The sequence below is a fragment of the Gobius niger genome, assembly GCF_951799975.1.
Source record: "Gobius niger genome assembly, chromosome: 5".
In the NCBI taxonomy this organism is placed as follows: Eukaryota; Metazoa; Chordata; class Actinopteri; order Gobiiformes; family Gobiidae; genus Gobius; species Gobius niger.
In genome coordinates, this window is record NC_136856.1 from 9495759 (window position 1) to 9520579 (window position 24821).

At 40.4% G+C, this 24821-nt stretch overlaps 1 protein-coding gene across 1 annotated transcript in view; it reads right to left on the reverse strand.

Moving 5' to 3' along the window:
* tenm1 (teneurin transmembrane protein 1) overlaps window positions 1-24821 on the reverse strand; it is a 464310-nt gene that overhangs the window by 15902 nt on the left and 423587 nt on the right. Inside the window, exons 28-33 of the mRNA XM_079556162.1 lie at window positions 24506-24819; window positions 19552-19724; window positions 12880-13124; window positions 9761-10054; window positions 4031-4275; window positions 864-1006 (exon numbers count right to left, since the gene is read on the reverse strand). Of these exons, the coding sequence (XP_079412288.1) occupies window positions 864-1006; window positions 4031-4275; window positions 9761-10054; window positions 12880-13124; window positions 19552-19724; window positions 24506-24819 (1414 nt within the window). The remainder of the gene's footprint in view (window positions 1-863; window positions 1007-4030; window positions 4276-9760; window positions 10055-12879; window positions 13125-19551; window positions 19725-24505; window positions 24820-24821) is intronic.

Consider the following 24821-nt stretch of genomic DNA (forward strand, 5'->3'; position numbering starts at 1 on the left):
CCTATTGAGATTGTATTGTATTTTAACTAATTTTAGTAGATACATATACATATTTTTAAAAATGTAAAATGCTTTTGCTTGTATTTCTAATTGTGTTTGGTGTTACTGTGAGGCTCATTGAGTTGTCATGTACATGAAATGTGCCATACAAATAAACTTGCCTTGCCTTGTAGTGTAGTGTAAAACAAAGTGTTACCAAACGTCAAAAACAAAACAAAAAAGTGACAATAAAGTGATGAAAAAATAACAAACAAAAGCAACAAAAAAACAACTAAACATGTCAAAAGAACGTCAAAGGGATAAGGCCTCGTGGAAGGCCCAGGACACGCTGGAGGGACTTTGTCTCCGAGCTGGCCTGGTGTCGCCTCAGGGTCCCCCCAGGAGGAGGTGTGGGTGGATCAGCCTGGGCATCTCTGCTGAGACTGCTGCCCCCGTGACCCGGCCCCGGATAAATCGGAAGAAAATGGATGGATGGAAGAACGTCAAAAACGATGGGTCTTAGCTTTCAAACGAGGCTGTAACCACCAGTCGAGAAGCTTTTACATTTGGGTAAAGCTGAACTGGAGAAAATTAAGGCAGGGGGTAAGAGGTTAAACATGTGCGAAAAGCCAGTATTGGTCATGTTGTGTGCCTGATTCTGTCTTTTTAAAGTCCATTTTATTTCAGGCTGGTGACACGAGAACATTACTCATACTCGAGGGTTTGAATATGACTCAGCAACAAATGGGTAAAATGCAGAGTGCAAATCGATAAATGTGCCTTATTACGTGGACCTAACCACCGCTTGTCACATAGTCACATAGTCAAGAACATTATCACTAGTAGGCCACACACCACACACTGCATTGTAGAGCTGTACCTACCTGTCTGCCGGTAGCGTATGGAGCTGATGAAGCCGTTATGAGTCAGATGAATGGTCTTAATCGTCCCAGAGGCGTCGTCGTAAGTGAACGTCGCCAAAGTGGAGTCGTATACCACCTCTGACAAACGCGCCGCCGCCGTGTACCTTCGAAATAAAGACCAAAAAATATAAAAACAAATTGGCAACTTGAGAAACAAAGCGTATCTCAATTCGAAGGCCTGCATTTGTAATTTATCCATGTATAGTTAATGCACAATTGCTTTCAGAGAACACGCTGCTTTGCTTGGCGCCATTAAGTTGTCGCGTATTTCAATATTTCATCAAAATTAGCCCGGCTGGCGCAGCAGCGGTTATGGCTTTTCATATGGTGAAAATAGGCGCATTTACTACAGCGTCCCCACTGGAGCCAATAAGTATTAAAAATGCTTAAATGCCAGCCCTCTTTGACTGTGTCGTCTGAATCGCGCCGCTGCTGTGTGAACATAGTGCGATTACTAAAATGGTGACCTTTAATCAGTCTCCTCGTTAGACCAATCACAGTCATCTGAAAGGACAGCTGGATCCGAGCGAGACCTTTTTTTATTTTTTATCAGTTTGACAGATGTAATAGGGCTTTGAATGTTCACATATCACAGGCTTTAATTACAGCGCCAATCAGGGCACTGTTTTATGCACTCAAGCTGCACGGGCCAAGATACCTCTGAGTTGATCAAATGGAAACTATCGCCTATACCCCGCGATGGTTTACACTCTCACACACAAACACACACACACACATACGTCAAGGGGCACAGAGTTCAATGGTTCACCAGTGGAACCTTTTTTTCCATTGTGGTAGGACAAGATGCCACCGTCTCAGAAGCAGAGATGAGCTGTTTTTGCCAATAATACATATAGTTGTGATATTTTTTGTGATTATGTTTATGCCAAAGTTCAGCTCATGGTGCACATTTGATTAGTATCTGTACTGAAAGTAGACTTTATTATCGCCTAGGGAGTTTTAAAGACGTCTTGGAGCATTTACAATTCAGAGATGGTTGATATTATCTAGTAAATAAGAATAACCTCGATTTCACACCATGTTTGTAAAGGTCTAAACCTGTGTTTCCCAACTAGGGGTACAGGGACCCTCGCTGGCACTCGAGGACCTAGCAGAGGGTATGTGGAACTATTTCAAATTAAAGGGATATTTCAGGATTTTTGACATAGGGCCTCATTTCCTAGTTTTCCAGTGTTGTTGATTTCTGGAGATTTTTTTTTTTTTTTTTAATTCATGCAGTCCTTATATTTGAAGAGTTAGTGGTGCTAGGCTAGTGCTAGGCTAGCGCATGTCTATGGTAACTAGTAGCCTGCATTAAAAACCTCTTCAAAATCATGGGTTTGTCCTCCAAACGTTGCCATATCTGATTTATAGAAAGCTCCTTTGTGAATTCCACTTGTAGTAATGTCGGCCGCACGTAACCAATGAGAGATCAGGTAACCAAGCAGATCACTCCGCCTCTGCGTAGCTTACAACCAGGAAGCTGATACTGCTCAAATATAAGTTCTTTTAAATGCAAAATGGTTATATTTAGAAAAAATATTCAGTCAACACAGACATTTATATCGGTAGTCTGGTGCTATAAGTGATTTGCCTCAGGCGCACTGTGCTTATAGGTCAGACGGTTTTTAATGCAGGCTACTAGTTACCATAGACATGCGCTAGCCTAGCACCACTAAACTCTTCAAATATAAAGGCCGCATTAATTAAAAAAAAAAAAAAAAAATCTCCATAAACCAATCACACTCTGGATAACTAGGCAAATGAGGTCCTATGTCAAAAATCCTGAAATATCCCTTTAAATAAGAAGGTTAAACTGAACTTTATTTTGAAAGAAAAATATATATTTTGCAGAGAAAAGTTTTGTTTTAGGAGAAGTTTAGGTTTATTTTGAACTTAACACTTGCAAAATGTGCTTTTATGTGATTGCTTTCTCAAAAAAAAAACCTGCAACACCCTTGACGTAGGGGTACACAAACAACCACTCAGCGGTCCAAAGGGTCCGCGAGGTTGGGAACCACTGGAGGTTGCAAACTGCAGGCTAATCGTATTTGATGCAAAATAAGACCACAATGTTTAATTCTCTGCAGAAGGCAGATAATTGCAGCTTTTTTAATTCTTTATTAAATATAATTTGCCAATAGCTATAAATCTCGCGGGTATAGTTGGCAGAAGAAGCAGAAATCTGAAAGTGTCGCATTGATGACAGATACGAGTGCTTTGTCCGGGAGACGCTTATTTCATATCATTTTTAAATCGATATTTCTTTCGTCCAAGTGACTCATGTTTTAGTCATATTTTCAATTATTTGAGCCAAGTCTAAAATGACCAAGAAAAGCAAAAAGCAAAAATCCTCCTTAAACCTGTTGGAAATGGCCCTGAAAATGTCTACACGGCATAATGTCTCTGAATTAAAAAAGAAGCACACTCACCGTAATAAATTTGACCCTGCAGGGCTACCATGAGTGCAGTGGAGTGTGTAATTGCAATTTGAGATATCGTATGCTCCCAAAATGTATACAAACCTTTTACATGGGCTCGAGGCCACAAAGTTCAAATAGTTCTGTATTCAGAAACACCTCCCAAAACTTAAATAGTATTAGAATAAGTTTAAATGCACCAGGGGTGTTTTGTGAGATAAGGTAAAGATTATTTATTCTTAATTATAATGTAATACTGTAAATATTTAAGGTACTCCTGGTACCGAATGGGCCATTATAATGCATGCTTTACAAGTGGGTTATACCGGAGCCTTGTTAGAACATTAACATTACCAAGTCTTTGCAAGGTTTAGCTGTTTTATATGACATAGATAGAGATTGGTGCAAAGATTTACAAACTAACTAAAGGCTAAAATATGTATATTTTGTAAGTATAATGTTACATTGGGCAAATTGCTTTCTTCTTGAAAGAAACAATAGTTTAGTCACTCAAATGTTAATAATAAGAACTTGAGTGGTAGTGAGATCTTGATGTTGATTATATTTTGTCATTTTTTTACCATGAATATAAAAACAACAATTCTTTTGCGGGATATAAACATTAAAATGAGTGGGTGATAATGTTAATCAATGAACCAGGCTCTGTGTGCAACTCTTGACAATAATAAAAGCATAATTGCTCCTGACCTGTAGATGACGCTGCGCCCCGTCCCCAGATACTGCGTCCGGAGCAGCCGCCCGTCCAGCGTGTAGTCCTGCAGGTACGAGGCCAGGCTGTCTGGAGGGGTGTAGATGTTTCTGTAGTAGCCCACAGACAGCAGCGACTGCAGGGTGTGCTTCACCATGCTGGGCATGGTCACCGCCACCAACCGGTCCGTCTGGTCGTACTCAAACACGTAACGGCGCTGGCTGTGGAGCAGCAGCATGATGGACTGCGGGACGAGAGGGGACAGGAAATGTGACCAATATGTAAAGCTGAAATCAAAAAAGCAACTTCTCATCATGAAACCTGCAGTTTGGTTGTGCTGTCACAGAATTGAAAAAAAGCATTGACAATTTACAACTTTTTGCATGAAATGATACTGTTCATACTGGCGATCATGTGTCCTGTATTACAACTACTTTCACCAGTGGTTCCCAACCTCTTTAGTCTCGCTTACCCCTTGAGTCATTCATTAATACTGTGAGTACCACCGACCTTGAGGATCTTGCTGATATTATTACAAAGTGACCGACTGAACGATGATTAAAAAGTATATAATAGTTTGTTGTGTTCAGAATGAAGCTTAATTACTCTTAAAATCAAACCTTTTACCCTGCTAGGGGAAACACTGACCTACACTACGCTCTACATATATTGGAACAACTGCTGGATTTCGATTGGTTGTTGCCGATGTGCACTGCCGATATAATTGGTCGATATTTTTGCCCAATATTTAAAAATGCCTTGTCTATAATCCTGTGTATGACGCTTCTAAACTCTAAAATGTATTGAACTGTGACAGCAGGGTGCGCTTCATCAGGAGCATAGGGCGGATTTATTCAGGACATTCATGTTTAGTTTAGGTCCTTAACAGGGAGCTCTTTGAAAGACAAAAATAAGCAGAGCAATAAACAAAACAAAAAAAAGTCGTATCTGTCTTATAATTACGAAGTTATACGCAAAAGACTGCAACATGAAATACACAAAATATGATCCGAGGTGTACAAACTTGTGACTGATTTTCACCGTGATGTTTCTCAGCTCCCCTGAGTCCTAGGAAGTTGTGGGAGGCCTCATTTTGAAGGAACAGGTCACCGTTTTTCCACACTGAGATATGTTCTTACCTGGGCTAAGACGAGTTGATACGTACATGTCTGGCCTTTGTGCATGCCCGTGGAAAAGCATAGTCGCTTCTAACTTCACGCCGTTTGGGGCCATAGGAATACATTGGGAGAGGCCAAATGCTAACAACATATTTGGTCTTTTTGCATGACTGAGGGCACACAGTTTTTCCACACTGTGATATGTTCTTACCTGAGCTTAGACAAGTTGATACGTACATGTCTGGCCTTTGTGCGTTCCAGTGGAAGAGCATGGTCACTTCTATCTTCATCCCGTTTGGGGCCATAGGAATACATTGGGAGAGGCCAAATTTTGCATGACTGAGCGCACACACAAAGACCACACAGGTACACATCAACTCGTCTAAGCTCAAGTAAGAACATATCTTAGTATGTAAAAAAGGTGGCCTGTTCCTTGAAGGCTTTCAGTTCTGAAAATATTAGCATGATGCCGATAGCCGATAGAGTAAAGTACCCATATATCGGTTGACCTCTAGTGAAAACGAGACCTCTGGTGTATAGGACAAGGCACTACTTCACCCACCATGACTATATACAGTGTGGATCTGGTGTGTGAGTGGGTAATTCATGGTATTAAGAGTTGCCATTGGCACAAATCGGCAGTAACTCCCCTGTCGGGCTACCCCAAGGCAACTGTCACTACACTCCAAGCCAGCTACTATAAACTATACTGGTTCTAAAACAATAAAAGTTTGTAAATGTAATTAGAACACATAAAACTAACTCAAGTACCTACTGCTAAAACCCTCACGGTACTCTTTTTTTCATCAAGTACCAAAACATAATACTGAAAAAATTAAAACGGTGTTAAGTGATGAAAAGGTATTGTGCTCTTAAATGTATTGAAAATCCTTGAATGAAAATGTACATCTGTTTTTGTGACCCCCGGTTCTGTCTAGACTAGCCTTTCTTATTCCTTTCTTATTTCAGTGTCATTTGGTTGAAACTCGCAGCTTTTGTGTCCAATACCTGAAAGAAAGTTTGCCTGACTAAGCCTTGAGAAACAATGGACTTCACTGTAGTTTCAGACCTTGTGAAAATATTCCATTAGGCTTTGAACAGAAGTAAAGCATTGCATATGCTCTAATATAAGTGCTTAAATAATGCATGGTGTATTAATTTCAACATATTCCTGGACTGTGATCCCATTTACACTCTTATTACTCTTCATTAATACAAATATCTTTCCATATTTTAATTAAAAGCGGAAATTGTAAGGGGCATTCTCGTTAGCTTTGCCAGTCTTACCTCATTTACAGTAAAGACTGAAACTACAGGGAGTGAGTCAGATTTCTCTTTTTCTTTTTCAAGTGGCACTAGCACAACCCGCTTTCAGGAAGCCAGTGTTCTTTCTGCTAAATTCAATAAAAATCAAGTTGATATTGGAAACCTGCTCAGGAGACACTGCCAAGGAAATCAGGGAGTGATGCGCTGCTAAGTAGACAGATAGTAAAAGTGCCTATACTAGAGGTCGAATAACTGCTTTAAAATGAAAGTAAAGTCAAAGTACTGCTACTGTGTTGATGTTAAAAAGAACTGGGGAACTACTACCACTACTGCTCTGCCTTGTACTACTACTACTACTGCTTTAACTACTTCTACTGCTGCTCCCACTTGCTGGACAAATAATTGATAAGCTAAATTCATAAACCAAAATCTTGTACAAATTCACATATGCCAAACCCAGCCTGAGGCATATTTGTGAAAGTCGCTTCTGAACCTGGGTGGTCGTCTTCTGCGGTGTATTTGCACAAATCTCACACATTTACTCACACCTCAGTTTGACGACGGCACTTTATCTGAAAACAAAAGTAACACACTCTGCTGCTGCTCCTCGTTGCGCAACTCCGAAAGAAGTGTTACATGAAAGAAAATCTCAATCTCTTCTAAATGTTTTCAACCTCGCAAAAATGATACACCTTTAGGGTCCAATCTGAACTGGATCAAAGCAAACGCAAGTCCTTTTCAGATTGCACAGAACTGAATGCCATTGAAATAATCACTGAAGGCCTTTTAAGATAAGTATGTTTTGTCATCTATGCAGCGAGATTAGTGGTCTTTATGTTCACTCGCAAAGGAAGAAAATTCTGCGGGCTAATTATCACATCAAGGCAAAATTACCATTTTGTTTCATTCGGAATATTCACAGTCGTTTTAAGTTTTTAAGGCCACATTTATATAGACAGTTCTGTATGCTTAATTAGTGACATGGTGTTTCGTTTGCCTGATCAGCGCTTAAAGGGATATTTCAGGATTTTTGACATAGTTTGTGTTGTTGGAAGAGCTTTGTGGCGCTAGGCTAATGCAAGGCTAGCGCATTTCTACGATATCAGCTAGCCTGCATTAAAAACAGTCTTACGCACTCCACAGAGCACCAGAGGCAAATCACTTATAATGCCAGACAAACCATATAACTGTCTGTGTCGATAGAATCATTTTAACCATTTTGCATTTAAAATACCTTATATTTGAGCAGCATCTGCTTCGTGTTTGTATAAGCTACGCAGCGGCGGAGTGATCTGCTAGAAAATAGTCCCTCAAAATTCATGTGATGCAAGGTCAGTTATATTCCAAAAAATATTCTATCGACAGACATTTACAGTATGTCGTTAGTCTGGCGTTATAAGTGATTTCCCTTAGGTGCTCTGTGGAGTGTGTTAAACTGTTTTTAATGCAGGCTAGCTGATATCGTAGAAATGCCCTAGCCTTGCATTAGCCTAACACTCTGGATAACTAAGAAATGAGGCCCTATGTCAAAAATCCTGAAATATCCCTTTAAGACAACTTGACAAACTTTTACAATGTTAACTGTAGTGCTGTGTCCTGGTCTGAAACGTTTAAGAACTCCTGGCGATGTTATGCATTGCACACAGCAACATGTCTAAAAATGGACACGCGTTTAACAGAAAATACATTTATACATCTTTGCTCATATTCCTCTCTTTGTTGCTTAGGAACAACACCCAATAAAATGAAGACGAGAGGGATTGTGGGTAACAATATTAAGTAATCTGAGGTCGGGTGCGCACTTGCTGGAAGTGAATTAAAAGAGAGCAAGTTGGATGCAAATACAAAGAAATGATTATAACATATGGCTTTATGGCGCATACGCAGACCTCATGTTCTTTCTTTTCAAAAGTCTTTCAAAACATAACTTAACTACACTATTCAAACAAACATTATGAGAATATTCTTGGACAGACTGAGCTCTTGTCACTTGTCACCGTGTAGGACACAATTTGTCATCTAAATCTGGTAACTTGTCAGCGCTCTGGGCCTGAGACACTTCTCCATATTGTGAGCTAAGTGTATGTTGTGTAGTACATTTAGAACATATTGGTCTTGCAGCTACAGCACAGTCCCGTTGTTGTTGTTGTCAACTAGATTTGAAAGGCTTTAAAGAGCATTTACTTATGTTATAATGTCATAAACATAAGGCTCCAATTACTCTCCCATACATGGCTAACTTGTCATATGGTGTCTGTAAACCCCTCACACTATGTCTGTCACAATAATGACTATATTGACTATAAATGACAGGTAAACAATACATTTTTTGGGCTCAATATTTATCGTCAGTACATTCATTTGCATGTTTTCCCATTTTCCCTCATGTATTTTTTACCTGAAGTAAGTTGTGTTTCACCTATTTACTTTCTGAGGCATTAGAAGGTCTTCAGTAAGACCTTATCATGATATTGTCCTGCCTTGATATATAGAACTTCAGATTTTGTTATTATGACAGGCCGACCTCATGCTCCCAGGAAGTACACCCCAAGGATGAGATCCCCAAGGATAGGAAAGTATGATGGTGTATGCTGTTGTGTGCAGCACAAAGGGGTGTAAGAGGATGTGTATTAGGGACACAGCTCCCCAACACCAGTGCACAACATCCACAGGCCTGACATCTGCTGTGTACATTAGACCTTTTGCTTGCGGAGGCTCCAAAGGCTCTAGGGTTGAGGTCAGGGTAGGATCAGGGTCACATCATGATGTTCACAAGACTCCAGAGGCACCGACAGCTTCAAAGACCTGTTTGTTGCTTTGAAAAGGCACTTTAGCAGCTGTTCTCTTAATCTGATGTATTTGTCTGGCAGAAACCGTCCTCACTATCTGCACAAACCCATGTGTGTGCTCTGGATATACCTATCATACCTAATCCAAGGTATTCGACTATTTCACGCTTTTCATCAACAGAGAGATCCTTTTTCTTTCCCATATTGCTTGAAAATGATGGTCTGCTTAATAATGTGGAACGTCCTTCTTCAGTAGTTTTGTCCCTTAACTGGACTTACCTGACAAACTAATCATCACAGATGTCTGAGACCGATTTCAGTGATTCAAAGAGCCCTGAGACACGCTGCTGGAAAAGAAGGCCATATATGAGAGTTTTATGAGCTTGGCCATCAGTGGGCGAGGGTGACTCAGGTTCAAGCTCAATCACCTGGGACAGAGCCATAGAATGCCACAGACACACAGCGTGAATCCCGGCCATAGATGAACCTGCCATGTATTTTAATTCAATGTGAATGTACTCATCATTTGGCTAAAACCTCATCTCATTTCCCTCACCTTGTCCGCATAAGTGTAGGTCCATATCTTCCCGTTGACCCACGCTCTGGACACCACCCTCTCGCTCTCGTAGTCCAGCCGCTCGGACCACTCCCCTCGGTGGATGGACGACAGCAGCCCCGCCCCGGAGTAGGTGATGTTCACTTCTGTATACTTGCTGCTGGGCGACCACACCACCGGACGTCCCAGCGCGTCGTACTGAATGTGCAGGGTGAATTTCCTGTGGTCGTCGTAGATTTTCCCCACGCGCGTGTTCTGGTCAAAGTCGATGGACAGGAGGTTCCTGTTGTGCGCCTGCAATAATTGGGAAATGTGATTTGTAAACACTTGAAAAAAGCAGTAATTGGTGAAAACTTTTTTAATTTTCTGCTTTATAGTCATGACAAATTCTAAACAAGACAGATACATGCAAATATGAATTAAGTGGCATGTCACGGAGGAGCACGCATTTCATTAGTTGGGATAAATTAATTGTGGCATTTAACACAAACTGGAGCTTGCATAAGAACAATGAGCTGAAAAGACTGAGGCAGTACATCGCCGGTGTTGCTCATTAATTAAAGTACATCAGATAAAATGTCCTCTTCCATATGAAATATTCTGTCTGCTTCGAGACAATAGGGGAAAAAATTGACACAGCGTGGCAGTCGGCGTGTTATTGGAGGCAGCAGGCACAAGAGTCATTAAACCTATCAACTCCACATCAATGACAGGTACAGTATGAAGTCTCCACTCGAATACACTGCAGAAAAGAATAACTACAGAGTTTTAAAACTTCACTTGAATTCAGCACAGATTTTAAAGAATGTGTTGTCAAAACCGTTAAGCGTTATAAGATTAGTTATACATAACAGGATTTTAAAATGTAAAATATAATAAAACAATAGTGAATTACATTTACAGGTAAATTTACAGGGCTTTTTTTTTGGGACAGTGAATTATGAACAGACAAGCTTCTAGGAACGCCACTGTGCATTGTATCTAGGGCTGTGCAATTAATCGAAATACGATTACAATTTCGATTATTACACTAAACGATTAGAAAATTAGCTTTTTTTTAAAAATTAAGTTTAAAAAAAATTTGCAAAGCAGACTTGCATTATTTCATGGCGCTGGGATTGTTTTCCTTTCGCATTTTGCCTGACATAAAAACAAACAGCTCTGTGTGATGATGTCATCAGGCCGCGCTGCTCAGTTTGCTTGCGCAGGTGTGAGGGCTGGCCAGCAGGGGGCAGGTGTGACACAGAGACCTCTCATTAATCGAGGCAGACTTTAAATCATTTGTACTTTCATGACCGTTCAGAAAACAGAAAATATTCAGCATAGTTTTTTTTTGATTAATAAATATATAAATAAAATAAAGACTTTTTTCTAGAGGCAACAAATAATCGTTTGAATAATCGTTTTATTTATGGTTTATTTGGTAGGGACAGTGCAAGTTAATGAACAAGCCACACCGGATTGTAGCCTTAGGCTAATTTTCATCCGTCGTCCCCCATGCGCACTCTCAAACACACTCTCATACATCCTGGCCTATTGTACATGTTTTTAGTGGTAGGGGAAACCGGAGTACCCGGAGGAAACCTACGCAGACACGGGGAGAACATGCAAACTCCACACAGAAAGGCCCCGTCCTTGGTGGGAATCGAACCCGGACCTTCTAGCTGTGAAGCACGAGCACTAACCGCTGTGCTACCGTGCCGTGATTTCAATTATGACTAAAATAATCGTGATTATTATTTTTTCAATAATTGTATCCATGGGCTGTAAAATTATTACATTAGTTAACTAGGTAACTAGGTAATTAATTATTTCTCATGCAAGTCTTAACCCCCACCTTACCCGGGTGCATTGTCTTCCGCTTCTTGCAGCCTATAGGCCAGTGTGTTTCATGCCTCATTTGAAAGCTAAGACCTACAAAACCGATCTACACCTTTTTGTCACGTTGTTGCCGCATTTAAGTCACATTTTAGTCACATTTTATGGCTTTTTTTTTGCTTTTTCATCCCTTTTTTGTTGTGCTTTTGGCTTTTTTTGGTCAAATTTATTTGTGCGTTTTTGTTTGGGCTTAGCTGGATCTATTTCCATTGTAGCTGTTGTCATAGTAACGATAAACAAATGTCTAACTGTTTTTGGAAATATCAGACAAATCCTATTTTATCGTCTAAAATGTCAGGACCACATTTTTAGTTGTAGTTTTACTCTTATAATCACTAGTTTTAGTTTAATGAGCTGATGATGTCATTGATGATGTAAGCAGTTAATGGGTCTATAGGCCAGTGCAATGCATGATTTGAAAGCTAAGGCTAGTTTCTGAAAATTATGTGCAAGTTAAGTCAAACACAGCTTATATGTGGCGGATGGCAGATAACTGGTAAACCCACTTGTTGATTTTTGTTTGAAACATGGAGAGATTGCCATTGAGAAGTAGACTGGGATAAAACGTGTGTGACAGTACCTTATGAAACATGCTGTTCTCTGTCAAACAAACATGGATAAATAAACAAAGGATATTTAAGTAGGGGGGGAAATAATGCCAGTGAAACAAGGCCAAACTCGTCAGGACTACTCAAAACAAAATGAATGCCCGGAAAGTAACTTTAGCCGATGCAGACCGTCGTTCTTTTGTGCACCGTTATGCAAGAGCTGAAGTAGTGCTTGTGCTTGTGTTTGAAGTGCTGCTTTAGTCAAAGGGAGGAGGCGGTGTCTTTGTCGAGGCAGAAAATGAACGTTTTAACTTGACATTTCTTTGTGTTTGTTTTGGCGTTTGCAAAGGTCAGGTTACGCCGTTTATGCCTAAATTGGACACTCCTGAGAGGGGGCGAGCGATATGACCCCAAATCAATATGGGGATTAATTGGACATGTTAGTTCACCTGCAATGGAGGATTGTGACGGCATGACTCTGTTTATTAGTGTGTGTTAGTGTTATTTTGTGCAGTGGAAGGCGCAGCGGCATAGAAATACATGTATCCAGGATTTGGTGCAGACACTGTTTGGTCACATAATACAAGTAAAATTGCTTTGAACTTGAAACTGACCCCCGCTATATTGAATTAACCCGCTCAGACATTTTCAAGCACCCATTTGTAAGGACAAGAACACGCTCTGCTCCTTTACCCTGAGCCTGCGTTCGTAGGTGCTGTAGTTGGTCTTGCTCTGCTCCTTCCTCTGCCTCCACTCGATGAGACTGGGGGCGTGGTCTCCGGGCAGGCTGATGTTGCAGCGGCTGGCGATGGGACTGACTCCGCCCCCTGTGGCCCCGGGCAGGAGGGGCTCGGTGCTGAGGGTCAGCTCCATGCCGTTGGCCAGAGACACCAGGAAGGACCCGTCCGCGCTCACCCGGTAAGAACTCTGGGCGTGGTCTGGAGATGCAAACGGAAATGTAGTTTCAGTTCAAAACAGTATCACAAATAAAGGCATGAACATGAGGACAAGGGCAAGTTCTTTTCTTAAAGCTGGTGGTAATCAATCAATTTTCATGTTGTGCAGTAAACCTCATTGGCAACATCGATCCACATTGTAAACACAGCATTTGTGAAAGAATAACAGACCCTCTGCACTGGTGTGTGTGTAAGAAAATCGATTTAAAGGGGCTAGATGCAAGTTGGTCATTTTTTACTCACTACTGCCACCTCAGGTCTTATGCGTAACTGCTGTCTCTATATTAAGCTCGTACATGACGCCGCTTCAGACCCGAATTAATAACTTTTTGAGTGCAGGATTTTAGAGGCAGTTGTGGTGAATAGGCCTGAGCTCATTCTACACATTAGGACATGGCCGGAACATGTAGGAGGATGAAAATACTTAACATTTTAAACTCCGTATAGTCCCTTTAATGCCAGTTTTAATCAAATATACAGGTGAAACTCAGAAAATTAGATTATCATTAAAAAGTGCGTTCATTTCTGAAATTCAACTAAAAGCAGTAATAAGTAACTCTTGCCCCTAGAGGCCATAAGCGCATCTGCAGGTGTCGTAACATGTTGCGATTTTTAAACTTATTAGGGAGAGAGGGATGTTGTACATCTAATTACACAATGGAAATATTTTTTTTCACTCAAACTTGGCTGTAAATACTGTTTAAAGTGGAGCTAGCCCGCAGTTAGCTTTGCCCGTTAGCCTGTTAGCTTCTTCTTCGTGATTCTATTAGCGTGTATTGGTGACTCCGGTCCGGTGGCAGGCAAGTTGCAATTGTTGTTTTCTGGCCAGAGACACCAGGGGGAGATGAAAGACCCCTGAATCATCCCATAAACACTTGTATTGCCCCCAGAGGGACTACGAAAAGGATTTATTATGGTAAACAAGTTACTTAGTACCTCTTTAAACTGTGAAACTAATAAATGATAGACTCATTACATGCAAAGTGAGATATGTATAGCCTTTATTTGTTATTATTATACGGCTCTTCACAACATAAGTAGAGGCTCCGTTGATTTGAATGGGATTTCCCAACGTTCTACCGGTCATTATTTTCTGATAAAGGACCTCTGAAAAAAATAATGACCGCTGCCCATGGCAACGGAGTTTGTGCTTTCATATCACTCCGCGCGTACGTAGTAGCGACACTATCTCTGTCCCCGTCACCGAGAGAGAAGTTGGGGGAATTGCTTGTGAAGTTAGCGTGAGTCTGACTTTCAATTTACCCAAAGATTCACCACCATTCCTCCAACTGCGCCTTCAACTAAGTAGCTAGGCTAGCTGCTAGCCTTGCTGCTTCTAGCCTAGCCAAACGCTGCAGCGCAACGCGCAAACTTTTGGGAACTATTTGTCGCGGAAGTCATTAAATAAACCTTTCGGCCTTCATAAAAGCGTACGAAGTTTATGTTGTGTGTGTTCAGTTGGCAAATGGCCGTATAATAAGCGGGATAATGTATAGAACGCTGGTCATTATCGGGAAAATAAGTACCGACAGGGCGAACCGGACCCCGACGCGAAGCGGAGGGGTCTGTTTCGCCCTGAAGGTACTTTTTTTTCACATTATCCCTTACTTATTATTTTGATTATTATGGCTCATCTTGCAAAAAAGCATTGGGCTTTAAAATGCCCCTGTGTTACTTCAAAATCATATAAAATATTGACTAATTGATATTAATATTGACTAGTTTTCAAGTTTCAAGATGTGGTTTAAGGGAAAGTGTACAATTTCTACTTCAGGGTAAAAGAGAAAGTGTCCTGTATGTAGATGGAGTGTATAGTTACTTCAACACAGAGACTGACATGATGCAACCACATGCGCACTCTGGGGGGATGCAGATTTGCACGACCAGATGAAAACGTGTGAAAAAAAACACATCACTCACTGTCTCCGAGCAAACAACCTTGAGAAAAATCAATGTGAAACAGCAGCCGCCTCGAGATGAATGCAGCCAACACTTTTCTATGGCCTTTTTTCTACGGACCTTTGTGTTTGCCTCGGATTCTTAAAGCTTTGTGCTAATGCTTTTTCTTCATTAATACCCGTCTATGCATCTAATGGACAGACAGAGATGGAGGAAGACAATGAGGAGGCGTGTTGGCCGTGACAGCGGTTCACACATTCACAAAGACGTCAAAGAAACTTCAAGACAATATTCCAGACACGACCTCTTTGACTCATGACAAAGATGATGTCAAATGAAAACCGATCATTAATGCATTTTTCTAGGGCCGTGCACTATGGCAAAACAACAAATCTTAACTTTTTTTCAACTCTTGGAGGATTACAATTTTGACTGTAGACTAGGGATGGGACGATAATGAAATTTGGGGTCACAAATATCTTGGCTAAAATAATTGCGATTAACGATATTATCACGATATTTGCCTATGGTTTAAAAAAATCACTGAAACTGCAGAAATTATGGGGATTGGGCAATTATTCAATATTCCTCTTCACTGTCTTAAATGTCATATTGAGTGGAACATAAAGCAAGTATTTAAAGGTACAGTGTGTAACATTTTGGACTATACTGTTCTCATCAATACAAACCAGTGGGTAATCAAAGAATGGTTTTGGATGAGGAGCTAACCTTCTCAAATCTTAAAGGAACAGGCCACCGTTGTTAAATACTGAGATAAGTTCATACCTGATCTTAGACGAGTGGATGCGTACTTGTCTGGTTTTTGTGCCTGCGCTCAGTCACGCAAAACGACCAAAGGTGTTGTTAGCATTTGGCCTCTCCCAATGTAGCTCCAAACGGGGGTGAAGTTGAAAGCTACCACGGGCAGTCACAAAGATGAGACAGGTATGTATTAGCTGGTCTAAGCTCAGGTAAGAACATATCTCAGTATGAAAACGGTGGCCTGTTCCTTTAAATACTGCTGACTTTAGTCACGTCTCCATGGAGACGTACCCACTCACAGTAAAGTTACCGGCACTGGTTGTATGATAGATTTAGTGATAATCTTCTAGCACGATAATCCAAAAATGTGGCGATCGATTAATAGCCGCATTTTTTATCGCAACTAACGACATTATTGTTTATCGTCCCATCCCTAGTGTAGACTAGACTTTTGCGCAGACGGGGGCGCTGTGTGGAATGTTCAGCTTCATACCTGGCGTAGTAAGTGGCTGGACAGACACACATGGCGATGTGACAGCAGTGGTCCTTGCCCAAGCTTTACCTCCTACATACACCAAACTGGAATATTGTAGCGCTATGGGTCCACCGATCTCTCTCAGGACATGGACAGTATTTACGTTAAACTGTGAGACATGCTAATGTAAAGAAGAGAGCGAAGCACACCACGCCTCAGTCTACACCCTTTTTTCCCTCAGCGACACACTCACTGGTGCATTGTTGTTTGTACACAAGATACCAACTTTGCCTTGAGCAATGCTGTTGTTGCGCCAGGCAGAAGATCGAGCCCTATACCATTCATTACAGGCCTATTCATATAAGCCAGGCATCTGCAACTATGGTTTTAGGGCCACATGAGGCTCTTCAGCTCTGCTCTTCTGGTTCTTGGACTATATCTATAGTGTCAGTCAATGCTTAAGCCTAACTTAGTCCTGGTTTAGCCTTGGTTCAATCCACATTTGAAAATTGGCTGCAGCAGATCTTAGCATTTTCGGGTAGAATTGGAGTTCTACCCGATTCAAAAGATTGCACTGACTCTCCTAATACATTTTTTCTTCAAATAAAGAGTTGTCAGAAAAACAGCACTACTACTATCGATGCTGCACCTCGACTTCTACTAATGCTTGAAAGAGTCAAAGTAATTGTGTTGACTGCAGATTAACTTTACTCAATATTGGGACGCAACAACTAATACTCTTATCCACTCTTGCCCGCCTCTGGCAATTTAAATAGGGGTCATTTTGCCCATTCACACCAGCCAGTATCAGTGTGTGTGTGCAAACTGCCTTTTCCTCCCTGCAGTCCTGTCATTGTCACAACTGCCTGAAAGCAATTAAATGGACGGCATGAAGAAACGGCTCCCACGAGGGGCTTCACCACATCTCCACAATCATTCTCACTTCTTTCATCTTACGCCCTCTGCACAGCTTTGTTTTTCCTTTTTTTTCCTTTTTTATATTGTCGCTTTGTTAAGACATTTCACAACTGGCCGGGGATGTGTTTGTCTATTTTCGTAAATACTAAATCAACACTTTCACAGACTGGACAACAGTTTTAAGGAGCGTGTAATGAGGTCACGTCAGACACATGTGTGAAAATGCGCTAAAGAAATGGTACACGACCTTCAACTTCAACACGTATTAAAAATAGAGTGACAATTTGCAATAATTTATGCAATGTTTGAAAAAGAGTTGGGGGTTTATGAATTTTTTCAAGTGCATAATATGGACAATTTAACAAAGACCATAGTTATTGATTGTAACAAAGAAATACAAATATAACATAAATGAAAAGTTTATCTTGCAAGTATCTGCAATTCAGCTACACTGGATCACACTCAATTGAATCGAGCTTCATGAACCAATGGGCGTGTCCAGGGGTTGGTCAGGTGTAGCACAGGCCACCCCTTGACTCTGACTGGCCACTCCAGGTGTTATCTCCAGGGCCTGAAGCAATGCACCAATGAGGGGTCAGTAATGAGTTTAAATACTTAAAATCACAAATATGGAGAAGATGTAAAAAAAAACCCAAGTCTGGGCATGTTCCTGTGCTCCAGATACAATGTTGGAAACACTTTAGTTCCATGTGAAGGTGCAGGGAACAAGAAAGTAATTACGCATGTAAGGTACAGGTAGTTGCAGGATGATTTAACCCGGTGCTTGATTTGTAGAGCACAAAGTATGTCCAAAAAAAAGTATGTCTTTAGCCCTTATTCCTGTGTGGAGAAACTAAATTAACCAGTATACTCAATCCAGCCACTAGGGGGCAACTTAAATTAATAAAAAAAAGAATTCCACACGTGTCCAGCAGGGGCACTGACATAAGAGATCAGGATATGAACAGCACATTATGGCCATGTGGTAAATAAAGCTCACCCCCACAGAGTGTGGAGTGAATGAATAATGACTACAGTACTTTGAGAAACTTGTGACACAGACCAGTAAAGCACAATACAAGTGTAAGCATGTATTACTTTGTTACACAATACCTAATGGGTATCTATTTACACAGGCGCGTGAGCTTTAATCTAAAGTGAGACGCCTACATGTTGTACACCTTTATTACTCTTTGCAAACCTTGAACTGATTACCTGTACATACATGCATTACTTTCTTGTTATTTTCTTGTTAAACATGATGATGTTTCCCTTATGTAAATGTCAAAGAAAAAACATCTACCTTGTTGAGTACAGTAATTGTGATAATTTCACCACATTTTCCATTACAACGATAGACCAGCATAAGCTCAAATTTCCCATAACCTCCATTTGTACTTAGGTATTTGTACAATTAGGACTGCCACAGAGTTATTATTATTACATGGCATATAATTTGTCAGCACAGGTGGTATCGGCTTGAACTACGATGATTTAGTCTACAATTTTCTCGACACAAGAGAAGGAGTAGTACAACTCAGCAGCAAGAGATACTGTAAATTCTAATGACAATTCTAACTATACATTGCAGGACCGCATTTTGACCCCCATGATACTGACCACATTTGCTTGTAACCCCGTGTGGCTGTACCTTGTTAAAATAGTGTCCTTCAGAAATCTCACTTCCTAAGGCAAAAGCGTGGCGAGAGGGTAGGTCATGTGTGCATACCCTGACCAGAATATCATTGCAGTTTGCCAGTCATAAATGTTTAAACATGACCATAACCCTACAGTCTGCCCTCTTTCTACATCTGTGGCCATTATCTGTGTCTCTGCTCTCCCCGATGCATCATAAACAGACTTGTGGCACAGCGGGGGGACAGGGGAGAGGAGATAGCATATGTCCGTAGTGAATAAAGTAGTATATAATATATCCAATTTGCAACCGGTGGACTCAGGACCGTGCTGCATCTATTGCTCATTACGTGTAGTGTAAACAAGTCTAAGCACAACAAGCTTTACCTGTTTTCATTTGCCAAGTGACCTTTAGCTGCAAGTAAACAGCTGTGTAGATTATAATGGAAACTCGCATTCCAGACCAATTTTCCTTGAACTTTTTTCCTTACTTTTAGGAATGCCTACACTTTTGCGAATATAGCGACAACCAAAAGCAGCCTTGAGAACATACTTAATACATTTTGACCATGGACACATCCATTTTTGAATCTACAAATGTCTTGTCAAAACCTCAAAAAATATGATGTGCTTTTTCTCCAGTCAAATTCATCTTTTTTTTTACCTTATGCAGCCGGCTGACTGCACACGTTGCCCACTTTGCCCACTGTGACCCCGTACCTTGTCTGAAGGTGTAGATGGTGTCACTCGCCGACAGGTTGGTGCTGGTGACAAAGTTCTCGCGGTTCGACGCCTCGACCTCCACCCGCGACCAGCGCTCCAGGTTCCCGTGGAAACCACTAACCTCGCCTGTCGGCATGGTGATGTTGGTCACACGGCCCTCCGAGTTGTATCTGAACGGAAGAAACACAGTCGTTATACTGCATAGTGTTTGGGACCGAACGTTATCATAGAAATCTGCCGTTTTAAGGGGAGATGGTGAACGCTGCCCATCGTCTAGCAGAGGCTAAAAATTACATTTCTAAAAGTAGAGAAAAGAGTGCAAGCTGACAGGGGACTCCAGCAAAATAAATCACTTATTCTATGCGAACGATAGCATAAGTGATGCAAGCATTAAGCAAGTCTATGTTAATGAGATCTGTCATCTGAGCACACTTTCAAGACAAAACTGCTAACAATACAGCAAATGAAATATACTGTTTTAAATATAATTTACTGTTCAAAAATCTCCTCTAAATAAGCTTCAGCCTACTCCTTTTTGGGCATATTTGTCTATAACTTGGAACTTGGGGTTGCTCAAATAAGCTTAACTAAAACACTAAACTAAAAATCTCTTCTCATCTCCTCAAAAAAAAAAAAAAGTTTACATGTTTAATATATAAATAGGAAAAGGTCAGGACCCGTCAACACTTTTTATACATTGGCATTTCTTATTTTCAACACTATTTACAGTGTCTTTAAACTTTAAGTGAACACATGAGATTATGGAGGAAACACAAAAGGGTGAAATAACTCCAAATATGTTTTATGTCAACTTTTTTTTGGTTTCTTGAAATAAAAAAACAACAACAATATATTATAACTTTTGACGGGTACTGTATATAACACGTTGACCACTCACACATTCACATTCATTCACCCGGTTTGCTGGGAACTGGGACTGAATGGGTGACCTTTGAATCACATGCTTTACCATCTGAGCCACTGTTACTGGTATAGTGTACAGCATATTTTTGTTGTTTGTTGTATGTTTTGTTTTTAACTATGCTGTCCATTGTAGCACTTTGAGATTTGGTGTCAAATGTAAAGTGCATTATAAATAAAATTATTATTATTAAAATTAAAATTATTATTATTATTATTATTATTATTTGAAAGAAATTGACTGAAAGAAATATCGATGTATACACAAGCCTACTTTTTTTCCAAACTGCATTATGAAGTTAGCCAATATTTGCTTTTACATGAATCTGATGAAAGGATAGTGTCCAGAGTATCTTATATACAGTATATCCTAGATTTCATCACAGTTTAAACAATGACACACATTTCTGCATATCTCCTTGAGGCTGTTTCTTTCCCTTTCAAAGCCACTCGACAAATCTAGTAATCCTGCTCTTTGCTGTGTATGTTTTTATCTTCATTTCACTTGTGCAGAAACAGAGTGCGCACAAATTTGAGGCCAACAACAACAACAACGACGACGACGTAAATGATGCACCGGCTCAAGCGCACTCTGATGAGCTCCTCTCTGGGGCACGCGAACACAATGCCACAATGTCCCACACACACACACACTCTATATGCTTCCCCTCTCCTTTTCATCGCCCAAGAGCAGCACAGAGAAGGTGTCAGATGTGATTTATAAGTGTAATTATCCAGCTGTGCAGTAGGAGGCAGCGGCCCGCTCTGGCACGATGGTGAATAATACATTCACATGTGTTTAAGGGTACACGGTGTGCCAGGCTAAACATGCTGCTGGTGAAGGGAGAGTATAGTGTCCTTTACCTAATCACTCATTTAGGCAGTGCCAGTCTCTTCCCCAGCTTTTTTTTTTTACCCCCTTTCACTATAGTAAATAACAGGGCTGGTGGATTTAGCGGCGGCCAGCAGATGGCACTCACACCTCACATCACTGCCGCTACACGCGATCACATGAAATACACAGGACATGGCCGTGAATCAAGGGAGTAGCCATATTAGATTTGGGGCAAACATTTTAGCTCAAGGCGAGACACTGCAGGGGGATATGAAAGCAAAATAAGTTTAGAGGAATCAATGTGAAACTTTTCTTGTGGATGAGACGGGAGACACATGTTAGTCATGAATTAATAACGAATAATAGTGGGGGGAAAAAGTATAATAATAATGATTTAAATTTAAAACAGCTTCATTGGCTGCCAGTGTCCTATAGGATCAAGTTTAAAATTCTGGTTCTAGCCTTCAGAGCCGTACATGGTCGGGCTCTTTCTTATATCAGCGCTCTGGTCCAGCCTTACACCCCTGCGCGGGCTCTGAGGTCCGTGGATCAGAATCTGCTAAAGGTTCCGCGTACAAGTTTTCGTACTAGAGGTGACCGATCCGTCCAGGCTGTTGCTCCCAGGCTCTGGAATGATCTTCCACCCTCTTCGCTCTATTGACTCTGTTGATTCTTTCAAAAGCGACCTTAAGACACATTTATTTGTTGCTTTTAATTAGCTACTTTTGGGCTGCTATGATTTCTGTGTTGTCTTGACCCCTTTTTTTTATATTGTATGTAATTTCTGCTTTTAACTGTGTTGTGACGCACTTTGTGGCCTTTGCCTGTGAAAGGTGCTATATAAATAAAGATTACTTACTTACTTACTAATGAGAAGCATGGACTTAAAGGCCCTATACCTGATTTTTTTGATGAAGCCACTAAATTAAAATGTTAGTTGTGGTCCAAACTCATTTGTAACTTTCCGAATGTATTTGTAGCAATTATTTTCGGGGACAAGTTTATTGGCAAATTTCACAACTTTCAGGGTCACTTTTCAGGCTCACATTCACTGCAAAAACAGCCTGAAAGTTCACGAAATTGATACAAATGTTATATAATTTGATGCACGCCGCTTTCCCTGCAAGCATTTGAGTTTACAATATACTAAAGGAGGATAATATGATTTTCATTCCATTTCTAGAAGTAAAATCAGGTATTGGTGGGTTGCAGGTTCTAGACTGTGATGTCATCGGACCCAACGGTGGCAGGAGCCAGTTTTTCACAAGTCGTAGCTAAAAAGAAAATATATGAATTTAAAAAAAATATCATTAATATTAGTCACTGGGTCCATGATCTCTCTGTACAAGGCCAAAAATTTCCACAAAAACAAAATAATTTTTCCTCTATATAATAGTATAGGCCTTTCGAATGCTGTGATGTCACCTGCAACCCAGCAATAGCTCCTTTAAGTTATATATCATTTGTAAACCTTAACTAAAGATCTACAAGAGGCCTATATGTATCATTAGCTCTTTGCTTGTGAACCTTTTTGAATGTTCATTATTAGTTTTGTATTAGTTTAGCTTTTTGCTTGTACATGCTCCATAATATCTCATTTAGTTTTTGAATAAAGTTATTGCTACTGACACATAATCTGTTGAAAAGGGTTGAAATGTCAGAAAATCAGGCTAAGAATGATCATTGAATCATTCTGAACAAACCTTGAAGAAAACCAGCCTCAATTTACGATATTGCATATAAATCTATGGAAGACGGTTGACCTGTTCACCTTATAATCCAGGTTAGACTATTTATTCGATTGCAGGTCAATAAATGGAAAGATGTTAGCCCACGACTGAGACTTTTCCATCACAGCGCTCTGTCTACGTCTGGTTAGTTTAACAATGATTTGTTAAATGCTGGAAGTTAATGCGATTCGCCCACCATCAACTATTTGGCAGAGGAATCGCTTGCAACAGTTTTGAACTTGTAGGTCTTTGATAAGAAGTTACAGAACTCCATTGACATAATGATTGACTTAACATCTGCGCGTCAGTCTGAATGAATGACTGACAGTTTCTATGCAAGTATGGAGAGGATGTTCTGCACAAAGGTTGAATAATATGGCTCCGATCTGCACACTATATCTGCTCAAATCCATATATATATATAAAAAAAAAAACGATTTAAAAGTATAATATTTAAAAGCAAAGAGATAATCAGGTGATATGAGGGTCTGATTCATTATCAGCTCCCAGTGCAGTGGCCCCCAGACCCCTGCACTGCACAATTAATGACTACAAAAATGTTCTTCAGGAACACATGTGTTTTAGCATATTTGCACTAAAACATCTACAACAATGCAAAGAGTAATCTAGGAATGGGGCTGGGTATTGTTAAACGATACCAGTCCGGCATCGAAAAAAAGAAAGTTTAGGTACTACTGGTATCGAAACAATTGAAGTCTCGAAAGTAGGTACTGAAAAGAAATATGAAATATTTATATACACATTTTGATGCTGTTGGTCATCAAAAAAAAAAAAAAAAAAGTGAAACACATGTTTGAAAAAAAATCTTTAAAAAGTTGGAAAAATGTGGGGAAATGTGGGGGGAAAAAATTGAAATTTTTTGAAAAACACGTAGAAAAATGGAGGGAAAACATTTAAAAAAAAAAGGGGAAAATTGGGGGAAAATAAGAAACACTTGGAAAGTGTTTTTCTGCCCTTTTGTAGTTAAAGGAAATTCTTTTGGTTGTTTCACCTCAAACAAATGATACAAATGCAAAAGAAATTAAATGGAAGGAAAAGGAATAAATGAACATAATTAATCTGTTTTAGATTTTAGTACATGTATCAAAAAAAGTATCGTTCAGAAACCAAGTATCCTGAAAGTACCGGTATCGGAAAAAAAATGGTACCCAGCCCTATCTAGGAATAAGTAAAATGTTCCTGAAATAAGTAAATTTGCCCTGATTTGAGTCACTTATTTGAAGATTAGTGGGAGAAGAATAATTGTTTTGTTTTTTGTCTTCATTTATGTGTAATAAACTTGCCCCACTGACAGATTTCTGGACATTAGTTGCTCATATCAGACGTGTTGTGTTCCAGTGTTACAATACATCAAGACAACTGTGTCTAAGTGATATGTCTGACATCTAAAATCACACTCAGCATGTTTAATCCAAAGTGGGAGGAGCATTTATCAAACACTCACTCATAAACCGTGGTCCAGCTGTTTTCATCACTCTTGGTTGCCAGGAGACCGGTGTTTCCATGGTACGAGATGTGGGCAATGTCGTGGCCTTGGGCGGACACTTTCCTCAACGTCCCGCTGTTGCTGAGGGACAGCCAGTACACCTGTCCCCCGGGTAGAGCCAGCCACAGAGGCACGCCGTGGGCGTCCCTTCGCACCTGCAGCCCCTGACCGTCCCTGGACACGGTGCCCGAGAGCTGCCCGTCTGTGCCGTAGGTGAAGTTGTACAGGTAGTGGCCCGTGATCAGGTGCTTGGTGTACAAGTGAGAGCCGTTCT